The 23,772-nt window shown below is 44.0% G+C and overlaps 1 protein-coding gene across 1 annotated transcript in view; it reads left to right on the top strand.

Moving 5' to 3' along the window:
- SEZ6L2 (seizure related 6 homolog like 2) overlaps nucleotides 1-23,772 on the top strand; it is a 79,995-nt gene that overhangs the window by 6,811 nt on the left and 49,412 nt on the right. Inside the window, exons 2-7 of the mRNA XM_077447365.1 lie at nucleotides 12,083-12,232; nucleotides 14,374-14,628; nucleotides 16,482-16,615; nucleotides 21,061-21,253; nucleotides 21,441-21,626; nucleotides 23,108-23,276. Of these exons, the coding sequence (XP_077303491.1) occupies nucleotides 12,083-12,232; nucleotides 14,374-14,628; nucleotides 16,482-16,615; nucleotides 21,061-21,253; nucleotides 21,441-21,626; nucleotides 23,108-23,276 (1,087 nt within the window). The remainder of the gene's footprint in view (nucleotides 1-12,082; nucleotides 12,233-14,373; nucleotides 14,629-16,481; nucleotides 16,616-21,060; nucleotides 21,254-21,440; nucleotides 21,627-23,107; nucleotides 23,277-23,772) is intronic.

The following is a 23,772-nucleotide window of genomic DNA, read 5'->3' as shown; positions in this document are numbered from 1 at the left end:
AAAAAAAAAAAGAAAAAAAGCTCTATTTGTTGGGAAATAAATGACATACATTTTATTTCGGTAGAACTTCGCATGACTGCACAATAGTCAGTTAAAGTAACGCAGTGCCAAAAAGAAAAAAAAAAAATGGCCTGGTCATGAAGGGGGGTGGGGGTAAATCTTCCAGAGGTCAAGTGGTTTAAACCTGGTGTTGGTCGCTCGAAAAATCTTCAATTTGCTCGAAAAGTCTTCAAAATTCACGGGATATTCCCCAAAGGTTTTTTTCCCTAAACCTCTGGAACTTTAACCACTAGCCGACCAGCGCACGACGATGTACGTCGGCACAATGGCACGGCCGGGCAAATAAAAGGGGTATGGGTACGTCCTCTTTAAATCGTGGCATTGTGGGCACATGATTTTTTTTTTTTACCAAAAATATGTAGCAGAATACATATTGTACTAATATGTATTCTGCTACATATTTTTGGTAAAAAAAAAAATCCCAGTAAGAGTATATTGATTGGTTTGCACAAAAGTTACAGCGTCTAAAAACTATGGGATATATACTGGAATTTGTATTAATTTATAAATTTTTATACTAGTAATAGCGGCAATCAGCGACTTATAGCGCTGCGGACAATCAGACACTAACTGACATTATGACACTACGTGGGGAACCAGTGACACTAATCAGTGCTAAAATAATATACACTGTCGCTGTACTAATGACATTGGCTGCGAAGGGGGTTAACATGAGGGTGATCAAAGGGTTAAATGTGCGCCTAGCCAGTTTGTGTGGTACTTTTACGAAGGGAAGTGATGGATTTTCAATCCTTGCTTTTGCCGAAACACAAAATCCATCACCTCCCCCCTGTCCTGTGTCCTGTGTCTCTTCCCGATTATCATTGGATGCCGGAGGACATCCATTGCCTGGCACCCGCAGATCAGCTTCTGTTGTTAGTAATCACAAGCAGAAGTGGCGCGCACGTGCGCCGGTGGCACGCGCGTGCGCCTCCTAAGTGGAAGTTGCCGAATCACATGTATATATACGTGATTCATATGTAATATATACGTGATTCTGCACAGAACGGCCGCCCTGTAGCAGTGTATCTTCTATGACTTAACAATGTACAGTAATCCCGAGACCAGAGAGCGAGCACCTTCGATCGTACTGTAGGTACTCTGTAAAATCTATCCAAGCCTTATGGCAAGTCCCCTCTCTTTTTGCTGATTGGAAGGTGTTGAGGTTCAGGAAATGGAAAATTACTTGTGGAAAGTGTGGTCGAGGGATTCGGGACATGAAAAAAACCCACTGGCTGTGTCCCCCCCCCCCCCAAGATGTATGAGCATTATATGGCAGCAAAAATCCCCCCCCCCCCACCAAAATAAAACTGAGCACTAATCTGCATGCTCACCCCCCAAGAATAAATTCCTCCTCCTCCCAGGACAAATCCACCCCCCTGCTGAAGTCGCCCATCCCAGCACAAATCTCTGACCCCCCCCCCAGCCCCCCAACCCCCCTTCCAGCTCAAATACTCTCTTTACACAAATCCTCCGCGCACAAATCGAAAACAATCCTCTACCCCTGCAATTTCCCCTCCTGGTACACATCCCCCCCCACTGAAATCTCTTCTCCCAGCACAAATTCCCCCCACCCAAACACAATATATATTGTGTTTTTTGCATTAAAATTCATTAAAGTCTATTTTTTTTCTTTTTCAACTGCTTCCTGAACCAACGCACACCGATTTACGTCGGCAGAATGGCTCTGGTGGGCAAATGTGCGTACAGGTACATCCCCTTTAAGAAGCAGCGCTGCGGGCATGTTCTCCGTCACTGTGACAGCGGGTCCCGCGGACTCGATGTCCGCCGGGTGCCCGTGATCGTGTCATGGAGAGGTAGAACGAGGATATGCTTTTTGTAAACAAAGCATTTCCCTGTTTTTCCTAGTGACAGGACAGAGATCACCGCTCCCTGTCATCGGGAGCAGTGATCGCTGTCATGTGTGTTGTAGCCCCTCCCCCCCACAGTTAGAATCACTCCCTAGGACACACTTAACCCCTTCATCACCCCCTAGTGGTTAACCCCTTCACTGCCAGTAAGTAAGCAGTACATTTTTATAGCACTGATCGCTGTATAAATGACAATGGTCCCAAAGTAGTTTCAAAAGTGTCCCATCTGTCCGCTGCAATGTCGCAGTCACAATAAAAATCGCTGCCATTACTAATAAAAAAATAATAAAAATGCCATCCCATATTTTGTAGACACTATAAATTTTGCGCAAACCAATCAATATAAGCTTATTGCAGGTTTTTTTTTGTTTTTGTTTTTTAGGGGGGATATTTATAATAGCAAAAAGTAAATAAATATTGCGTTTTTTTTCAAAATTGACGCTCTTTTTTTGTTTATAGCGCAAAAAATTTAAATCGCAGAGGCGATCAAATACCACCAAAATAATGCTCTATTTGTGGGAAAAAAATCGACGTCAATTTTGTTTTTTGGTGCAACGTCTTGCGACCGCGCAATTGTCAGTTAAAGCGACGCAGTGCCGAATTGTAAAAAAAAGTGCTCTGGTCAGGAAGGGGGTAAAATCTTCCGGGGCTGAAGAGGTTAAATCGCATTTGAAAATTTGCTGTGCGAATACCGTGTTACATAAAAAATTGCAATGACCGCTGTTTTATTCTCTAGGGTCTCTAATTAAAAAATATATAGAATGTTTGGGGTTCTGAGCAATTTTCTCGCAAAAAAAATACTGATGTAGGGGAGAAATGTTAGAATTGGCCTGGGTGGGAACTGGTATGCAAACCCATCATTTCATATTCCTGATCCTATACCATTTACTTGTAAGAGAAAGTCTCCTGTTCTCTTTGTATTACTTCCTTTGTGTGAAGTCCCTGGTGTTCATGCCAGCCCTTCTGCTTTCCTATTAAAAACTGACCACACTAAGCAGAAGAGCATGCCGTGTTCTGTTCTCTAGTTGTGCTGGGAACTCAGCCTGCTCTTCTCCAGTGATCAGATTTGTCCTGACACGCCCCCCACCCTGCGTGGGGTGCGACTTGTCTTGCAATTTTGGAACTGTCAAATCGCATGGCGAGTCCGAAGTGTGCTGGAGAATGTCTCCCTCTGCCACAAAGTATCACTTTTTTTACTTAATATATTTTAACCTTTTCCGAATTCCAGCCTGATGGATGTTCATACATTTTCTTTCACATAATTCGATGATCGGGGCGGGTTAATTTCATATGGTGGAATGTATCACTTCAGCTCCTATTGGCACCAAACGTTTGACACATTTGTCATCGCTCGGTAACATTTTTTGTTGTTCATATAATATGGAGAAAGTTTATTAAGGTACATGAAACATTGAGCAAGAGAGTATAATTGGTTCTAGAGGAAAATGTAAAAATGAATTTCAGCTATGGATATTATATATATAGTGACATTGGTCCAGCAATGTAATTATGTATATACCATGCCTGGCCGATGCCCCTGGAATCTGAAAATCACTGGAGTATGTACCACTACTACACCACTACTACACCACTACTACACCACTACTTCTGTGATCTTCACTTACTTTTACTTCCCGCACCAAGTGTCTTCCCTGCTGCATTTGGCACACAGGAGGTTGGCTGCTCGGCATGGGCACCATTGAACGCAAAGCATTCTCTGAATGGAGGAGGTGGCGAGGCGAGGAGTTGACATCACACTCTCCACTTTGTCTAATCAGAGAACGCTTTGCATACATTCAGAACATGCAAAGCATTCTCTGAATGATAATAAAACACCATGGATAGATACTTAGCCGTACAGATCCCAAGGAGTTGGTATTACCAGTGAATCAGCGTGTCACCGCACTTACATAATGGCCCATAGAGTAAGATAAAGCCGGCTACCCCGTGTCATCAGTAACTGCAAATCTTTATTGGATACATTGTGAGTACAGCACAAACTGACTAAAGCAGGCCATAGACGAGTCAAAAATTGAACTAAAATTCTTGGTTGTTAGTTTTTCGCATCATTAGTGTGCCAGCTGCCACACACGAGTTCCGTGTCTCATTTGAATGTGCCTGATCCAACATGCTGGATTTTTTGTTTCGAAAAATCAAATAGATGATGGCACAATCGTATGTACCATTTTCGTTTTTCAATCGACAGAACAGTCAGTTTTCGACTCGTCTATGGCCTAGCTAACGCGTTTAGACTAGAAAGCATTAATCGTAGCACGAGAGAGCGTATTTCCTGTGGCAGAGTGGCCGACCTTCTGTAGTCACAATACATTGGGCTGACCGCTCAGCGCAGGACCCAAGTGGAGATCATTGGAGTAGTTCTGTTTACTTCAGTGACTTCCAGCTTGCAGGGACATCCGTCTGGTACAGTACATACATCGTTACATTAGTTCAAGCTGCACCAATGTAACTATGGAAAAATATACCCTGCCTGGAATTCATCTTTTCATCAGTGATCAGATGGTACCTCACTTCAAGGTTTGGGGAGAGGATTAGGTGAAATTTTTTGGTTGCATTTTCTGGGTTTTTTGTTGGATTTTTATTTCTGCCGAAAGTAAGATGAAAGGTTCCAACAAGATTAGGATTAATTACTCTTCCTTCTGATACTGCTGTCTGGTCCAGATTACATTCTTTTGATCTTATTCAGCCCTGGAGAAGAGGAAGCCCTCAAGACACATTGGCTTTTCCTCGGCGATTACAATTAAAATCTTATTGTAGACTTTTACAAGTGGAGTGATGCTTCTGTGCTTTGACCCGTATTCATGTCTCACTATCTGCAATAGTCCTAAGAAAAATAGAGCTGCTAGTCTACTTTAATATACTATAAAACCCAGTGGCTCAAGTTGGTACACAAAAAAAAAAAAACCCAGTGGCTCTAAAACATACATCAGATAATCCAACGCTTCAGGAATTTTATATTTTTATTGAAGTCTGTGTCCCACTGGAGAGATTGCTCCACTGGTTTTGTCCTGGTGACCATTACATCAGGTGTGCCCATCAGAGTGTCCCCATCAGACAGCAGGTGTCCCCATCAGAATTCCTCTTTACAGCAGGTGTGCCCATCAGAGTGCTCCCATAGAGCAGGTGTCCCCATTAGAGAACAGGTGTCCCCATCAGAGTGACCCCCATAGAACAGGTGTCCTCATCAGAGTGTCCCAATCAGAGGGCAGGTGTCCCCATCAGAGTGCCCCTTTACATCAGTTATGGCCATCAGAGTGCCCCCATAAAGCAGGTGTTCCTATCAGAGTGCCCTTTTACATCGAGTGTCCCCATCAGAGAGCATGTATCCCCATTAGAGTGCCCCCATAGAGCAGGTGTCCCTATCAGAGTTTCCCCAACAGAGGGCAGTCTTCCCCATCACAGTGTCCCCATTAGAGAGCAGGTGTCCCCATTAGAGTACACCATAGAGTAGATGTCCCCATCAAACGGCAGGTGTCCCCATTAAAGAATAGGTGTCACCATCAGAGTGCTCCCATATAACAGGTGTCCTCATCAGAGAATAGGTGTCCCCATCAGAGTGCTCCCATAGAACAGGTGTCCTCATCAGAGTGTCCCCATCAGAGGGCTTTTGTCCCCATAAGAATGCCCCCATAGAGCAGGTGTCCCCATCAGAGAACAGGTGTCCCCATCAGAGTGCCCCCATAGAACAGGTGTCCCCATCAGAGTGCCCCCATAGAACAGGTGTCCATATCAGAGTGTCCCCATTGGAGGGCCGGTGTCCCCATCAGCATGCTCCTTTACATCAGGTGTGGCCATTAGAGTGCCCCAATAGAGCAGGTATCCCTATCAGAGTTCCCTTTTACATTAGGTTTCCCCATCAGTCTGTCCTCATCATAGAGCAGGTGTCCCCATCATAGAGCAGGTGTCCCCATAAGAGTTTCCCCAACAGAGGGCAGGTATCCCCATCACAGTGTCCCCATTAGAGCAGGTGTCCCCATCAGAGAGTGGGTGTCCTCATTACCGTACCCCATAGAGCAGGTGTCCCCATGTGGGTGCCCCCATAGATCAGGTGTCTCCATCAGAGTGCCCCCATACAATAGAATGCCCATCCTTAACTTCTCTGGTGTACCCGATAGATGATCCCTGTAGCCAAGCAGCGGGAGGCGGGAGCCTTAAGAAGAAGCGTGCTGCAGGGGGTGGGAGCTGGGTGGAGAAACTTGCTAAAGAGGACAGGGCACAGAAATGACGTCATTGGTTGCTGGGACACTGGTGGCGCTAACAACCAACGACAGTAGGCTGGAAGGCTGACTGTCTAGACTGGTCATCACTCGGTCTGGGCCATTTAATGAAGGCTATTGTAAACTAAATTGTACATTGAGCTGTAGGTGCTATATAATCATTTTAGCAGAGGTTTCCTGAAAATGATTTTAAGGGTTCCTACACAGTAAAATGATTGGAGAAAGTCTGGGTTATAATAATATGTATCGGGACATCCCCCTGAAAATAATGAGCGTAAATTTTATATACTATGTGTAAATCAGCCTGACCTTTATATAAACAGAATAAGACTGGGATGATTTCTGAGAATCTAGGAAAATTCTGAGAATCCGAGATATGTGATTACAACATCAGCAGGAAGCCATGGAAACATATAAAAAAAAGGGTCGGGGAGAAGGGAATTGGCCAATGTTCTCAGAAAAGATTAAAACCTAACAAAAGAAACCTCCCCGTATTTGCTTTCTTTTGGTCTGATAAACATAACCAATATATACCAAGCTGATACTTCCTGCATCTTTATAAATCAGCAGTGTTATCATCATGGCCAGTTCTTCAGAACACCCCCCAACCCCATATTGGAGATTAGGAGAGGGGGAGGTATTCTGTAGTCTTGCCTAGGGTCACAAACGCTGGGCCTCCGTAGATACAGTATGGTGATTGAGTGCTGCCACCCAAGAACAAGAAGTATGTTACTGGCAGGATAATCAGGTGAAGTCTAAAAAAGAAAACGAATACAGCCACCACGTCTAAGGACTAGTAAGCTGCAATAAATTAAGTTCTTGGGTTTAGATACACTTAATGTTCCCATGTTTCTAGTCTGTAAATAAGAAAGCAGAGAAAGACAAATTAATTCCCTTCTTGGTTATTAAGTACCTAATTAGGTAAAGGTTGGGTCATACGCAGGACAACCAAGCTAAAGCAGGGTCTTGGAAGGCAGAGGAGTGTGGCTAAGGTAAGCAGGAGATTGGGCTCCTACCACTAAGCTTCAGGGTTACTTTACTCAAGGTGTAATAAGTACAGGTCTACTTTAAACGTTAGATTTAGTGATAGATTAAGGTTTGGGGTTAGGTTTGGAAGGTTTGTATTTTGGAGAATAAGGAAAGGTAAAGGATTAGGTTAAGGATTATGATTTGGAGTTGGGTGGAAGAGAAGGATTAGGATAAAGTTTATAGGTTGGTTTTAGGTGAAAGTCAAGGGTTAGGTTGAGGTTTAGGGTTAAGAGATAGGTTGAGGTGAAGGGTTAGATTATAATTTAGGGATGGGTGGAATGCCAAAGTGAAGGTTTAGGGTTATGTGGTATATTAAGGTAAGGGTTTAGGTTAGGATATATAGGATATAGGTGTTAGGATAGCATGAAGGGTTAGGCTGAGGTTTGGGGTTAGGCGTTATGTTAAGATAAAGGTCTGGGGTATGAAGGTTTAGGGTTAGTTGTGAGGTTGAGGTGAAGGGTTTGTTAAGGTTTAGCGTTAGGTGTGAAGATTGAGGTGAATGGTTAGGTTAAGGTTTAGGTGGTAGTTTGAGGTGAAACTTTAGTTTTAGGGTCAGAGTTAGGCTGAGGTTTAGGTGAAGGAATTAGATTAAGGTTTGGGTGAAGGGTTAGGGTTTAGAGTTAGGTCCTAGGTTAAGGTGATCTGAGAGCTGGGTTAAGGTTTATGTGAAGGGTTAGGTTTTTGAGTTTTTTTTTAGGTTTTTTGATTCTGTGTTACCCTGAGGTAAAAGGTTGGGTTAAGGCTTAGTGTTTGGTGTTAGAATGAGGCAAAGATTTTTAAGGGTTAGGTTCAGGTTTAGAGTTAGGTCTTAGGTTGAGGATTAAATTACGGTTTAGGTAAAGGTTTACATTAGGGTATAGGGCTTGGTGGTAGCTTGAGGTGAAAGGTTAGGTTGAAGCTTAAGGTAAAGTCTAAGGTTGAGTTGAAGGGTTAGGTTAAGGCTTTGTGCTTTGGGCTCAGTGTTCGGTTGGTGTGAAATGTTAGGTTAAGATTTAGGGTTTGGTGTTAGGTTGAGGTGAAGGCTTAGGCTAAGGTTTAGGTGGTAGTTTGAGGTGAAACATTAGTTTAAGATTTAGGATTAGGTGTTAGGTTGAGGTGAAGGGTTAGGTTTAGGGTTAGGTGTTAGGTTGAGGTGAAGGCATAGCTTCAGGTTTAGGTCTTAGGTTGAGATGAAGGATAAGGTTTAGGGTTAGATTTTAGGTTGAGGTGAAGGGTTAGGTCTTAGGTTGAGGTGAAGAGTTAGTTTTAGGGTTAGGTTGAGGTGAAGGGTTAGGTTCAGGTTTAGGGTTAGGTCTTCTGTTGAGGTGAAGGGTTGGCTTCATGTTTAGGGTTAGGTCTTCGGTTGAGGTGAAGGGTTAGCTTCAGATTTAGGTTTTATGTTGAGGTGAAGGATTAGGTTCAGGTTTAGCATTAGATCTTAGGTTGAGGTAAGGGGTTAGGTTCAGGATTAGCGTTAGGTCTTGGGTTGAGGTAAAGGGTTAGGTTCAGGTTTAGGGTTAGGTCTTAGGTTGAGGTGAAGGTTTAGGTTCAGGTTTAGGGTTAGAGATTAGGTCAAGGTGAAGGGTTAGGTTCAGGTTTAAGGTAAGGTCTTCAGTTGAGATGAAGGGTTAGGTTCAGGTTTAGGGCTTGGTCTTAGGATGAGGAAAAGGGTCAGGTTCAGGTTTAGGGTTAGGTCTTATGTTGAGGTGAAGGGTATAGGTTTAGGGTTAGGTCTTAGGATGAGGAAAAGGGTCAGGTTCAGGTTTAGGGTTAGGTCTTATGTTGAGGTGAAGGGTATAGGTTTAGGGTTAGGTCTTAGGTTGAGGGAAAGTTTTAGGTTCAGGTTTAGGATTAGGTCTTACATTGCGGTAAAGGGTTACGTTTAGGTCTTAGGTTCAGGTTTAGGGTTACGTCTTAAGTTGAGGTGAAGGGTTAGGTTTAGGTTTAGGTCCTGGGTTTAAGTGAAGGGTTAGGTTCAGGTTTAGGGCTAGGTCTTAGGTTGAGGTGAAGGGTTAGGTTCAGGGTTAAGTTTAGGTCTTAGTTTGAGGTGAAGGTTTAGGTTCAGTTTTAGACCCCTTTCACACCAGGGCGTTTTGCAGGCGCTATAGCGTTAGAAATAGCACCTGCAAAACGCCCTAAAGAAGCTGCACCATTGTTTCTAGTGTGAAAGCCCAGAGGGCTTTCACACTACAGCGGTGCGCTGGCAGGACGTCAGAAAAAAGTCCTGCCAGCAGCTTCTTTGGAGCGGTGAAGGAGCGGTGTGTTTACCGCTCCTCCACCGCTGCTGCCCATTGAAATCAATGGGGCAGCGCTGTAATGCCGCCTGCAAAACGCCACTATTGCGGCGTATTGCCGGCGGTTTTAACCCTTTCGCGGCCACTAGCGGGGGGTAAAAGCGCCCCGCTAGCGGCCGAAATGCGCCGCAAATCCGGCGGTAAAACGCCGCTAAAAATAGCAGCGTTTTACCGCCGACGCAAGGTGTGGTGTGGTGTGAAAGGGGTCTTAGAGTTAGGTCTTAGGTTGATGTGAAGGGTTAGGTTCAGGTTTAGGGTTAGATCTTAGGTTGAGGTGAGCGCTTAGGTTGAGGTTTAGACCCCTTTCACACCACACCGCAACTTGCGTCAGCGGTAAAACGCCGCTATTTTTAGCTGCGTTTTACCGCCGATTTGCGGCGCATTTCGGCCGCTAGCGGGGCGCTTTTACCCCCCGCTAGCGGCCGCGAAAGGGTTAAAACCGCCAGCAATACGCCGCAATAGCGGCGTTTTGCCGGCGGGATTACAGCGCTGCCCCATTGATTTCAATGGGCAGCAGCGGTGGAGGAGCGGTAAACACACCGCTCCTTCACCGCTCCAAAGAAGCTGCTGGCAGGACTTTTTTCTGACGTCCTGCCAGCGCACCGCTGTAGTGTGAAAGCCCTCTGGGCTTTCACACTAGAAACAATGGTGCAGCTTCTTTAGGGCGTTTTGCAGGCGCTATTTCTAACGCTATAGCGCCTGCAAAACGCCCTGGTGTGAAAGGGGTCTTAGGGTTAGGTATTAGGTTGAGGTGAAGACTTAGGTTCAGGTTTGGAGTTCAGTGTTGAGATGAGGATAAAGGCCCGTACACACGGTCGGACTTTTTGACAACAAACATGCAAATTAGCTGTTTTGGAGCAACATCCGACTGTGTGTACGCTCCATCGGACAAACTTTTTCTGTTTTCATCGGACTTTTGTTGGCTCTGCGAACGGACAAACTTTTTGACAACAGAAGTCCGATGGAGCAAAGTCCTACCGTGTGTACGCAAAAGCATCGGACTTTTGTACAAGGTACAAACACGCATGCTCAGAACCATTGCAAACGATCAGACTACAATACAGAAGTTGACCAAAGGTGGCGCTGGAGTCATTGAACGTCCTCTTTTGAAGCGGCGTCAGTACGTTGTGACGTCATTACGTTCGTGTTTGTTGTCAAAAAGTCCGACCGTGTGTATGCAATACAAACTTGTGGACAACACACTTTGTACAAAAGTCCACGGAAAAGTTTGTACAAGTCCGACCGTGTGTATGGGGCTTTAGATTGATTTTTTGGAGTTTGGAGGTTAGGAAGCGAGTGCAAGTTCCTGTATCACTCTGATATCCGCCTTCTGTCATCTCCTTCACAGCAGCACCCAGACTTGGAGAGACTTTGACCCCAGCGTGTCTTCAGGCTCTCCCTACCCACTGGTTGGTCATCCCTCCTATGGTGGAGGAGGGAGTGCTGGGCTAGCGGCGGGCTTCCTCCTGGGTGCGATATCTGTAGACATCTGCGCACATTCACGCCACTGGGGGTCTCCTAAATGAGAACTTGCATGCATTTGTACCCTCGCATGTTTTTTTAAAGACATAACTACTGGAATGTTGATTACACAGTTATAACATTTAATTATAGTTTCTTCTTGCTTATATCCCTGAAGAAGGAGGCAACTTAGTACTCTGAAACGCGTCAGGTACAAGAAATCACAAACTGTATTGTACATTTATGCATATGACGGTGTATACATTTTAGACGTGTTTAAACATTCAATGTTTTTATATATTTTTTCTATACATTTCATAAATATTTTTTTTTTTAAACTATTAATATACCTTACTAAAAATCCTTTGAAACATTATTGTCCACCACACAGGGGATTCTTCTTTTTTTCAGACTTGGAGAGGGAGTGGCAGCCATTCAGGTGCTGACAGGAAACATACTGCCAGGAGGAGAGAGCAGAGTGAGTGGAATAAAGACTCTATTGTTTAATATATATATATATATATATATATATATATATATATATATATATATATATATATATATATATATATATATATATATACTCTATGTGTGTTTATATATATATATATATATATACATATATATATATATATATATATATATATATATATATATACACACTGTATGTGTGTTTATATATATATATATATATATATATATATATATATATATATATATATATATATATATATATATATATATATACACACTGTATGTGTGTTTATATATATATATATATATATATATATATATATATATATATATATATATATATATTAAACAATAAGGTCTTTATTCCGCTCACTCTGCTCTCTCCTCCTGGCAGTATGTTTCCTGTCAGCACCTGCAATAAAATTACCCACTTCCAGAACGGGGGCGGGGTGGCTGTGAGGAACAAGGAGGGAGGGAGCTGTGCTAGGAAACTGACTCTTCCTTTAGTAATCAATTTTTCTAGCAAGTTCAAAGGGACATTCCCCTAATGAATACAAAATTATTTATAGAAAGGAAAAATGCTGTAAGTATTTCAGTTTCTTTACTTTTTTTACCTGCAATGATTAGAGTTGGTGACGGGGTCTCTTTAACATGTCTATGCGTTGTCTCTCTTGCTCAGGACTGCCCCTGCTGGATGAGGAGAGTACAGACATCCCAGAACTGCTGCACACACCGTCCATGGGGCGCTCGGACCCCGTCTCCCTGGAGCAGCTGGTACATCAGGCTGTGATGAAGAAAGATTTCCTGGGTCAGGAGAGCTTCTTTGCAGGTGAGAGTTGGGGTGCTGCTGGCTGATGATGATGGGGGGGGGGGGGGCGGTTGAGAGGGTAACATTGGTAACAAAGGTAACATTGGCATACAAGTAGCACACAGTGGGAATTTTACTGGTGGGCCTTCTGCAGTGCCCTGAACCCACTACAGAACCACTGGGTTTCTCAATATTGGCACCCAACCCTGCATCCCGCTATGGAAGGTGGCATTACCACTGGGAACTACAAGTTTAATCTGATAATATCTGAAATATTAAAAAAAATAATAATAATTCTGTTTTTATTGCATACCTTATTTTAGACCTATTAATGTCATCACTGGGTCTCTATGATTCTCTACGCAGATCACGGCCGGTGGGAGGAGTCAGCAGGGGGCTGGACCTAGCTTCCTGAACACATCACAGCACCCGGCCTCAGTACTCCTCCCTGATGCAAGCAATGGGCTGGCTCTTGGGAGGAGTTATGCAAATATCAAAATGCCTTGATGGTTGGGTATCAGTCTGGAGGAGTGGGCGTTCCTGGGCAGGGGCAGACTGACAACTCATTGGGCCCCCGGGCAATCAGAGATTATGGGGCCCCCCAGGCAATCAGAGATTATGGGGCCACACAGTATACACATACATGTACACACAGTATACACAGACATGTTTCTATTGGCTGAGAAGGTACTGGAGAGGTGGGGCAGCAATAATCTCAGCATTTTTAGACCAAAAGGATGTCGGTAAGGGACATTTCAGAGACAGATGAAAAAAAAAAAAAAAAAACACAGATTTTTTCATACTGTCCCTGGTTTTACTGAGGCTGGAAACCTTGATGGGGCCCCGTAGTGGCCCAGGGCCCTCGGGCAGTGCCAGAGGGGCCGAATGGTCAGTCCGCCCCTGTTCCTGCGCAGGCCGTATTTATATGCAGACCCCCCTAGGTAACGCCAACATGTGATACTGAGTCTCCATGATTGAAAGAACTGAAATCCAATGAATGAAAGGGGCGGGCCAAGGACGGTCAGCGTGGGGAGTGATGGAGCCATTTTGGATAGAGTAAAGCCCTGTAATATTTTTTATTTTATTTTGGGTCATCTATGTCCCTTAGGGGAGATTTCTCTTCACTTCCTGTCCCATAGCCATAACAGAAAGTGGATATAAATATCCACAGGAGGTTATATCCACATTGTGGTCATTTTTGTAATATAGCGCTACACTTTTTTCTATATAAGCAATAAAAACCTGACAGGGGCTCTAATCCTTACACTATATCCAACACACAAAAAAAAGTGTGATGTGTAATGTGTTGTTATGGACTAGGGCCTGTGTATTCTATTATACAGTATATGCTGTTGGGTATTCCATTCTGATGGGACCTGAGGAAGGAGGATGTTGTTGATACACCCTGTTGATGAAATCTCTCATTATAAGCGGTGGCAGGAATCAAGCAGAAGGGCGGGGGGCTGATATGGCCCCTCCCCTTGGCATTCTTCTTGCCACCACTCTAGGCAAGAGCCTAGAATGTTATTCAGTAAAGATTTGCATCTACTTTTAAAACACCTATCTACTGTAAATGACCTGTAGACATGTGCAGAACAAAAAGAAAATTGTTTTGTTTCCATTCGTTCTTTACATAAATCAATTTAGTTAAATTTTGTTTAATTTGTTTTCGGAATTCTTTTCATTTATTCGAATTCAAGTCGATTTGAATTTTTTGAATGCCATTCGAATTCAAATTGAATTCCATTTGGAATCAAATTTATTCTATTAGAAATCTGAACTTCGGAAGAAGGTTATATTCTTTCTATTGCATTTTATTCAATTTTTTTTTATGTTCGTTTCTTTTCTATTATATTCTATTCTTTTCTATTCTATTCGAAATTCTAATTTATTCTGTTCAAAATTAGAATTTTGGAAAATGGTTATATTGTTATATTCTTTCTATATTTTTTATTCTATTATTTTCTATTGTTTGCTCTGTTCTGGATCATGCTTTGTTGGGGTTTTTTTCCGCCTTCCTCTGGATCAACTCAAATACATAAAATGTATCCGAAATTTCAATTTGGAACTAAAAGAACTGCACCTGTCTAATGACCTGTTCACCAAAATTAATATCATGTATGTTTGATTTCATTATGTTATTTGGTCTTGTGTCCGCACAGTTGGCACCACCTCCATCCCCACCCTGGGCGCCCCCGTGGCGTTGACCGATGACCTGGCTCTGGCAGGGGTCAGCGAGACCTCCGGGGTCCTCACCACAGCCGTTGGTGGGGCTTTCTCTCTGCCGCCACCTCTCAGTACCCTGACCCCTCCATCACCGGCACCTACAGGAGGCCCGGGGCCCTCTGCCGAGGGGGAGGAAGAGACGACCACCACCCTGATCACTACCACCACCGTCACCACAGTACACAGCCCCGGTGAGAATTATACAACTATTGATGTTCTATTTATATGACATCATCACTCTAAAAACTCTATAGGAGTGATAGGAGTTGTCAGATTTGTTACATTTCACAAGAGATACATCATTACTGTAGAAATATCAGTTCTATTTTCCAAGAGTGACTCCCCATGTATAAAAGGAGTGACATCACACTGCAACTATCTATTATATTTTATGGGAGTGACATCACACTGCAACTATCTATTATATTTTATGGGAGTGACATCACACTGCAACTATCTATTATATTTTATGGGGGTGACATCACACTGCACCTATCTATTATATTTTATGGGAGTGACATTACACTGCACCTATCTATTATATTTTATGGGGGTGACATTGCTACTCTGACAATAATATGTAACTGCTCTCCAGATATGCTATAAATTATAGCAGTGACATCACTACAGTAATAATATCAGATATATTTCATATGAACTTGATCTCTGTTGTCCAAGTATGTTATATTTTATAGCTTTGACATTGCGACTTTATACTATGTTATATATTGCTGTGACATCACAAGGCTAGATAAAGTAGTATTTTAGAGGCGTGGCATCACTGTTCTGGAAATTTAAAAGTTTGGTCTACCCAATACTCATATAACATGAAGGGTTCACACCATCCCTGCACTGAGTTTTCCTGTTCAGCACATCAGCTGTGCCCATAATGAGAGGTCCCAACCATCTCTATGCTGAGTTCCTGGGTCTGTACACCTGCTGTGCCCATTATGAGGGGTTCCCACCATCCCTGTGCTGAGTTCCCGGGTCTGTACACCTGCTGTACCCATTATGAGGGGTTCCCACCATCCCTGTGCTGAGTTCCCAGGTCTGTACACCTGCTGTGCCCATTATGAGGGGTTCCCACCATCCCTGTGCTGTGTTCCCAGGTCAGCACACCCGCTGTGAACATTGTGAGGGGTTCCCACCATCCCTGTGCTGAGTTCCCGGGTCTGTACACCTGCTGTACCCATTATGAGGGGTTCCCACCATCCCTGTGCTGAGTTCCCAGGTCTGTACACCTTCTGTGCCCATTATGAGGGGTTCCCACCATCCCTGTGCTGAGTTCCCAGGTCTGTACACCTGCAGTGCCCATTGAGGGGTTGCCACCATCCCTTTGCTTAGTTCCTAGGTCTGTACACCTGCTGTGCCCATTATGAGAGATTTCCACCATCCCTGTGCTGAGTTCCTGGGTCTGCACACCTGCTGTGCCCATTATGAGGGTTTCCCACCATCCCTGTGCTGAGTTCCCAGGTCAGCACATCCGCTGTGCCCATTGTGAGGGGTTCCCACCATCCCTGTGCTGAGTGACCAGGTGTCTGTACACCTGCTGTGCCCATTATGAGGGGTTCCCACCATCCCTGTGCCAAGTTCCCGGGTCTGTACACCTTCTGTGCCCATTATGAGGGGTTCTCACCATCCCTGTGCTGAGTTCCTAGGTCTGTACACCTGCTGTGCTCATTACGAGGGGTTCCCACCATCCTTACTTGATTATGTATTTTATGTTATGCAGACAGTAGAAGGAGGAGTTGGAGCACACAAAGGTGGGTGGGAACCCCTGAAACTCTCGGGTGTGCAGTAGCAGAGCTGGGAAATATGACTGGGAGATCTCACTACTAGCGTAGCCATAGGAAACCAGCAGCTTATCAGGATCCCACAACACTCTACCTAGACCTGAAGTATCACTGTAGGGTATTTGGGGATGACATCACTGCTTTATATTTATAATTTAATTTAATTTAATTTTTAATTTAATTCTTACAAAGCTGACATTACTCCGAAATGTAGTGTATTGATATCGTCTGCATTTTTCCTGTTCTTCCAGTTCTGTGTAACAACAATATTTCGGAGTTGGAGGGTATTCTGGAGGCTCCGGAATACTCTGGTGGAAGTTTCTTTGGTGGTCTGGACTGTACGTACAGTGTGTCCGTGTACCTCGGTTATGGAGTGGAGATTCGGGTAAGTCTCATAGCTGACACCCTTCTCTACAAAATATGAACTGAGTGTGCCATTAGAAAAGCCCCAAAATCAGAATGTAAAAAGTCCAGAGACATTTTTTTTCAGACTCTTTTTATCATAAACAGCCAACAGGTTTTGGGGGTTGAGGGTCTCCCTTCCTCAGGGCTTGGTATTAGTGAATAAAGCATGTACTGATTAAACTGAAGGCATCCTGAGGGGGGCAATCATTATCATTGCTGCCGATGTTGGTTGCAGGGCATGGTCTGGACAATTTACGATGAGAGGCATTAAATGCCTGGAATGTTACACTGACACAACGAATAAACAAATTAGATTTAATTTTGACATATTGTGGCTGCCATAGGGCAGCCACAATAGGGAGGGAGGGCAACTAGGGGGGTTGTGCATGTTAAGATGACACAGATCCGATACTGATCTCCCTTGCTTCCCCCAACTGCGAGTCAATTTATTGTCTTCTGGTCAGCCCTCTAATATTAACCCTTTATACTTAATTCGTTGTTCCTCACCTTAAAAGATTTTTAGCTACAAATGAATAAATTTGAGGTTTGTAATTCTGCAAAAAAAATGGAAGCTTGTATTAAAGTGGTTGTAAACCTCAGACATGAAATATGAACAAAGCCTATCCCTCTAGTGTCTCAATCCACAGCACTAAGTTTCATTTCTGTCCACTTCCTCTGCTATCAGCATGAATCACTTCTGAGGATTTTTCCTGACACCAAGAGGAAAATGGTGACAGGGGAGGGAACTCCAGCTGATTGACAGCCTCAGCTGAGTTCCTGTTTTGAAAGGGGAAGGGGGAGGGGGTGTCTCTTCCCTCCAATCGGCTCTCAGAGCTCTCCTCACTGATGTAACTTCAGCTCTTTGCCCCTTGCTATTCAGAGCTGGGAAATCCTGTGTAAATTCAGCACTTTGAGTGAATGTAGAGAAGAGAAGACTGCAGCTAAACAGGTACAACTTATGTAGGAGGATTTGTTTCGTCTCTGTGTATTTCCTGTGGCCAGTCACTTCACTGGAAGGGTTTACAACCACTTTAAGGCTATAGAGGAAGTGTGCATAGGAACACTAATGAATATGTAATAATATATAATTCAAATAATAATACACTTTTTACATTTTTCTACTGAATAATAAAGCATGTTTGTCACTTTCTGGTTTTTATACTTCATAAAAGATTAGTGGATGCTAAAAAATACCAGTAAGTCACTAAGTACATTTAAAGGGATTTCCCTGCACTGTTGCCCCTCCCAAGCAACTTCTATCCCCCTCATTGGTGGTGTACTGTCTATGCCCGGGGGATCTAAACTTTCTAAAAAAAAAAAAAAAAAAAATGCCTAGTTTATTATCCTTCTTTTACAAAGGGTTTACCCCGGAAGATTTGGCTGCTGAATGATCAGGCCATTTTTTGCGATTCGGCACTGTGTCGCTTAAACTGACAATTGTGCGGTCCTGCGGCGCTGCACCCAAACAAAATTGACGTCCTTTTTCCCCCACAAATGGAGCTTTCTTTTGGTGGTATTTGATCGCCCCTGCGGTTTTTATTTTTTACGCTATAAACAAAAAAAGAGCGTAAATTTTGAAAAAAAAAACACAATATTTTTTTACTTTTTGCTATAATAAATATCCCAATTTTTTTTAAAACTAGCTCATTTTTTCTCAGTTTAGGCCGCTATGTATTCTGCTACATATTTTTGGAAATAAAAATCACAATAAACATATATTGATTGGTTTGCGCAAAAGTTATAGCGTCTACAAAACAGGGGATAGATTTATAGCATTTTTATTATTATTGTTTTTTTTTTTACTAGTAATGGCGGCGATCTGCGATTTTTATCAGGACTGCGACATTATGGTGGACACATCGGACACTTTTGACACATTTTTGGGACCATTGGCATTTATACAGCGCTATAAAAATGCATTGATTACTGTATAAATGTCACTGGCAGGGAAGGGGTTAACACTAGGGGGCGATCAAGGGGTTAAATGCGTTGCCTCTCTGTGTTCTAACTGAAGGGGGGAGGGGACTGTATATGTGAGATGACAGATCGCTGTTCATACTTTGTATGAACACACAATCAGTCTCGTCTCCCCTTCGAGAACTGGGCTCTGTGTTTACACACACAGATCCCGGGTTCTTGGTGTGTCATGAGCGATCGCGGGAGGTCACCGCACCCGCTGAGCACTCGCATCGGCTCTGGGGATGGCTGCTCGGCAAGTGGTTAAGATTCAATCCAATAGTCTGGATAACAATGAGGTGGTTACAAAGTTTATGAGGCGTATAAAAAGACAAATGCCATGAAACAAACTAATCGCCAATGCACAAAATACAAAAATGAGTTTGAAATGCAGTATTACGATTTAACGGAAATCCAAATATCACTAAATGAGTGGACTTAAGTGTCCGATAAGCGTGCATGTTGACTTTAGGTAAGTTGAATATGGTAAAACACAAAAGGTTTTTGTCAATAGGGTTATACATGGGTGAGAGTGCATTGTAGAACCATAAATGTGCCTTCACCGTAACCATCCTAACCAGGGACTTGGCAGCCTTAAAAGGCCAGTTTATTATCCCTCAGAATTTAGAGGGGCCGGGCCGTAACCAGTAGGAGTAGAAAATGCCCTGGTATCCGTAACAATGCCCCATCATTGGTATCCATGAGAGGAATAGTTCCCTATTGTTGGTGTCATTGGGAGGAATAGTGCCCCATCGTTGGTATTAGTGGGAGGAATAGTGCCCCATCATTGGTGTTCATGAGAGGAATAGTATCCCATTGTTAGTGTCAATGGGAGGAATAGTGCCCCATCATTGGTGTCAGTGGGAGGAATAGTACCCCAGTGTTGGTGTCAGTGGGAGGAATAGTGCCCCATTGTTGGTGTCAATGGGAGAAATAGTACCCCAGCGTTGATGTCAGTGGGAGGAATAGTGCCCCAGTGTTGGTGTCAATGTGAGGAATAGTGACCCATCATTGGTATCAGTGGGAGGAATAGTACCCCATTGTTGGTGTCAGTGGGAGGAATAGTGCCCCATCATTGGTGTCAATGGGAGCAATAATGCCCCATCATTGGTGTCAATGGGAGCAATAATGCCCCATCATTGGTGTCAGTGGGAGGAATAGTACCCCATTGTTAGTGTCAATGGGAGGAATAGTGCCCCGTCATTGGTGTCAGTGGGAGGAATAGTACCCCATTGTTAGTGTTAATGGGAGGAATAGGGCCCCATCATTGGTGTCAGTGGGAGGAATAGTGCCCCATCATTGGTGTCAGTGGGAGGAATAGTGCCCCATCATTGGTGTCAGTGGGAGGAATAGTACCCCAGTGTTGGTGTCAGTGGGAAGAATAGTGCTTTTTCATTAGCTGTTGATTCCATCACTTGCTGTATGGTTTTTAACCAATAAAGAAACTATCGAAATTATCGAGTGCGGCCATCCGGATTGAATTTCTTTTTACATGATATTTTGCATACTGAGCCAGCACCATATCTGAGGAGGAGGAGGAGATTTTTGTGGCCCAGACACCTGGAGCAGGCCCTTTTCTCTTGAGTGCTCTTTCGTTGATGTCAGTGGGAGGAACAGTGCCCCATCATTGGTGTCAGTGGGAGTAATAGTGCCCCATCACTAGTGTCAGTGGGAGAAATTGTGCCCCATCATTGGTGTCAGTGGGAGGAATAGTGCCCCATTACTAGTGTCAGTGGGAGGAATAGTGCCCCATCATTGGTGTCAGTGGGGAGGAGTAGTGCCCCATCATTGGTGTCAGTGGGAGGAATAGTGCCCCATCACTAGTGTCAGTGGGAGAAATTGTGCCCCATCATTGGTGTCAGTGGGAGGAATAGTGCCCCATCACTAGTGTCAGTGGGAGGAATAGTGCCCCATCATTGGTGTCAGTGGGAGGGATAGTGCCCCATCATTAGTGTCAGTGGGAGAAATTGTACCCCATCATTGGTGTCAGTGGGAAGAATAGTGCCCCATCATTGGTGTCTATGAGAGGAATAGTGCCCCATTGTTGGTGTCAGTGGGGAGAATAGTGCCCAGAGGGCAAAATAAAGGCAAGCAAAGTGCCACATCTGGCCCCTGGGTGGCAGTTTAGAGACCACTGGTCTAGGCTGACCATTCTCCTGCTACCCATCTTTGATGTAGGCACAGATATGTATGTATATGTATGTTAAAATCAATTACTTTATTGTCCCAGTTGACATCACAGAGAGAGGTCACTAAGGGCCCCATTCAAAGTTTTGCTCTGGGGCCCCATGAATTGTAGTTACCTGCCAGGAAGTCTTTTATAAAAGAGAGACGTAGAACTTTGTGCTTATCATATAATAACTTTTATACACATTTATGATATGAATGAAGGTGCCCATTTATTACACCGATACAGACGTTTGTCACAGTGCACAAGGAAATGTATTCATAATCAGGACCTATTTTTAGGTGGAGAAGTTGAACTTGTCCAAAGAGGAGGCTCTGAGCATCGAGGGCGTGGAAGAAGACCGCCGCTTTCTGCTGGCCAATGAGACCCTGATGGCTGAGGGTCAGGTGATCCGTAGCCCAACCAATCACATTGCAGTACACTTTCAAACCTATCGCGTCACCAGCCCAGGAGCCTTCAAACTGCGCTACCAAGGTGTGTCCTTCAATTTCCGGACCTGTGTTCTTCGCCTTTACGCCTATGATAATATTTTATTGCTTGGTTGTATCATACTTTATCACCATAATGTAAAATAAATTAAAGCCTAACGATGAGAGGGGGACTTTTATACTCCCAATTATACTGACTAACTCAATGGATGTGTACTTAATTATCTTCTCAGCCTACGTCCTGAGCTGTGTCTTCCCTCCGCGACCGGATAACGGAGAAGTAACTGTCACGGACCTCCACCCTGGAGGAACCGCTAACTTTCACTGTGCCCCTGGGTTCACGCTGAAGGGTGTAGACTCCCTGGTCTGTCTGAACATTACCCGCCCGCAATGGAGTGGCAAAGCGCCAGTATGTGCAGGTGAGGGGGGCTGGGCGGAAGGTGGAGGTGGTGGGGACTGTGTTACACTGCTAGGTACTCCAATACAGTATATATTTATATTTATATAGCAGGAACATGGAGGAACGCAGTTCCGGCACCTTCAGAACTGAATGGCAAGGGGTGCTGGGGTGTGCTGGAGGGTCTATTGATACTGGCTGCTTGGGAATCTATTGTTGCTGGAGGGGATATATTTTTGCAGGGGGTTCTATTGTTGCTGGGGGTCAATCAATGCTGAGAGGGATCTACTGTTGAGGGAGTAGTCTCCCTCCCTCCAATTTTGCTGGCTGCTGGAGGGCCCATTGATGCTGGCTTTTGGGAGTCCATTGTCGCTGGGGTGGATCTATTGTCGCTGGGGTGTCCATTGTTGCTAGATCTATTTTACTGCCTTTCTTATCATTAACAAATTCCATACAAAATACTTAGCACCACAAAATGATAATTATTCTGCATTCTCTAAGCCCTTGTACACACAGTCGGACATTCCGACGGAAAATGTCAGATCGGACCGTGTTGTCGGATAATACGACCGTGTGTGGGCTCCATCTGACTTTTTCCGTCGGCATGTCCGACCAACAAAGTTTGAGAGCTGGATATAAAATTTTCCGACAACATGATCTGATCGGACTTTGTCCGATCATTTGTAGAGAATTTCGATCAGACAAAGGGCCACGCATGCTCAGATCAAATTCCTATGCCAAAGCTATTGGCTACTAGCCTGAACTTAGTCCCGTCGTAACGAAATAACGTCGTCACGCTACGAACGATCGGAATTTCCGACAACTTTGTCCGATCGTGTGTATGCAACACCAGTTTCGGACAAAATCCGTCGGAAAAAATCAGACGGATTTTGTTGTCGGAATGTCCGACCGTGTGTACAAGGGCTAAAAGGGGTGGTACTAGGAGGTGGGTAAGGGGTGGAACCAAGGAATGGTGCTCGGAGGTGGGTAGGGGGCGGGGTCAAGGGATGACTCGGGGAGGAGTTCCTGCACATATCAAGTATTACATCTGCACCCAGACAGATTCTTCTATGCAACCATTGATGGATTATATTTTTTAGATTACATATCAATATGCTGCTGTGATTGGCTCATGCCTTTCCTGCAAAGTATATCCAAGCCCAACATTTTTTTTTTCTGGTTTTGGATAAAGCAGCAGGAAAGGCATGAGCCAATCACAGCAGCATATTGATACGTAATCTAAAAAATATAATCCATTAATGGTTGCAAAGAAGAGTTATTTGAATCTGTCTGGGTGCAAATGTAATTTCTGATATGTGCAGGAACTCCTCCCCCGAGTCACCCCTTGACTCCACCCCCAACCCACCTCCGAGGTTATAACTTCTCAGGTTTACTGGCTCTTTGGAGGTACAGAAATTCATTGTGATGGAGGGCTGAGTGGCCCTTTGCACAGGCAGAATGTACATAATCCCTAAAAATATATTCTTTACATATGTAATCCAGCAACTTGCGGAGGTGTGATACGTAACGCCACCATCGGACGCATTGTGGCCCCTGATGTCACCGCAATCCACAGCAACAACCTGAGCTGCCATTGGCTAATTGAGGCATCTGAAGGACAGCGGCTGCATCTGCACTTCGAGAGAGTCTCTTTGGATGAGGACAATGACAGGTCAGTCTTTTCCCTGACAACCCCCCCCCCACCCCCCGATTATCGCCATCTGAGGATAAAGCCACCCACACATGTCATTCCAAATTCAAAATCCAGTTTATTTAGGTAAAATAGGGGATTACTTTTGTGTTTTTGAATTGTTTGTTGTCAGCATCCAGAAGCTCAACCCTACGCATTTCGTCACTAAGGAACGCCCCCCTGAGGATTTCATTTAGTGACAAAATACAAATGATAGCATTTCTGGGAGCTGACGTTAGCACGCACGTTGTAAACTAAGTGGAGGCATAATGTAAAAGCTTTGGAAGCATTTTTTAGATGTGCTTTAATAAATCACCGTTGGATGATTTGCCCTTTTTGAGTGTTTTTTATATTGTGGACATCAGTGATTTGATGGGGTACTGGAAGTGGAAGCTGTAGCTGTGGACCATTCATGAAACCTTTATGGGAACTGTACCACACCCATGTGCATAATGACATCTGCACTCTGAGGTCCATC

Source organism: Lithobates pipiens, unplaced genomic scaffold (assembly GCF_037356315.1).
Source record: "Lithobates pipiens isolate NorthernLeopardFrog02 unplaced genomic scaffold, aLitPip1_a1.2 Scaffold_22, whole genome shotgun sequence".
Lineage (NCBI taxonomy): Eukaryota > Metazoa > Chordata > Amphibia > Anura > Ranidae > Lithobates > Lithobates pipiens.
Note: the sequence above shows the minus strand (reverse complement) of the source record. Positions and strands in the feature narration are given on the sequence as shown.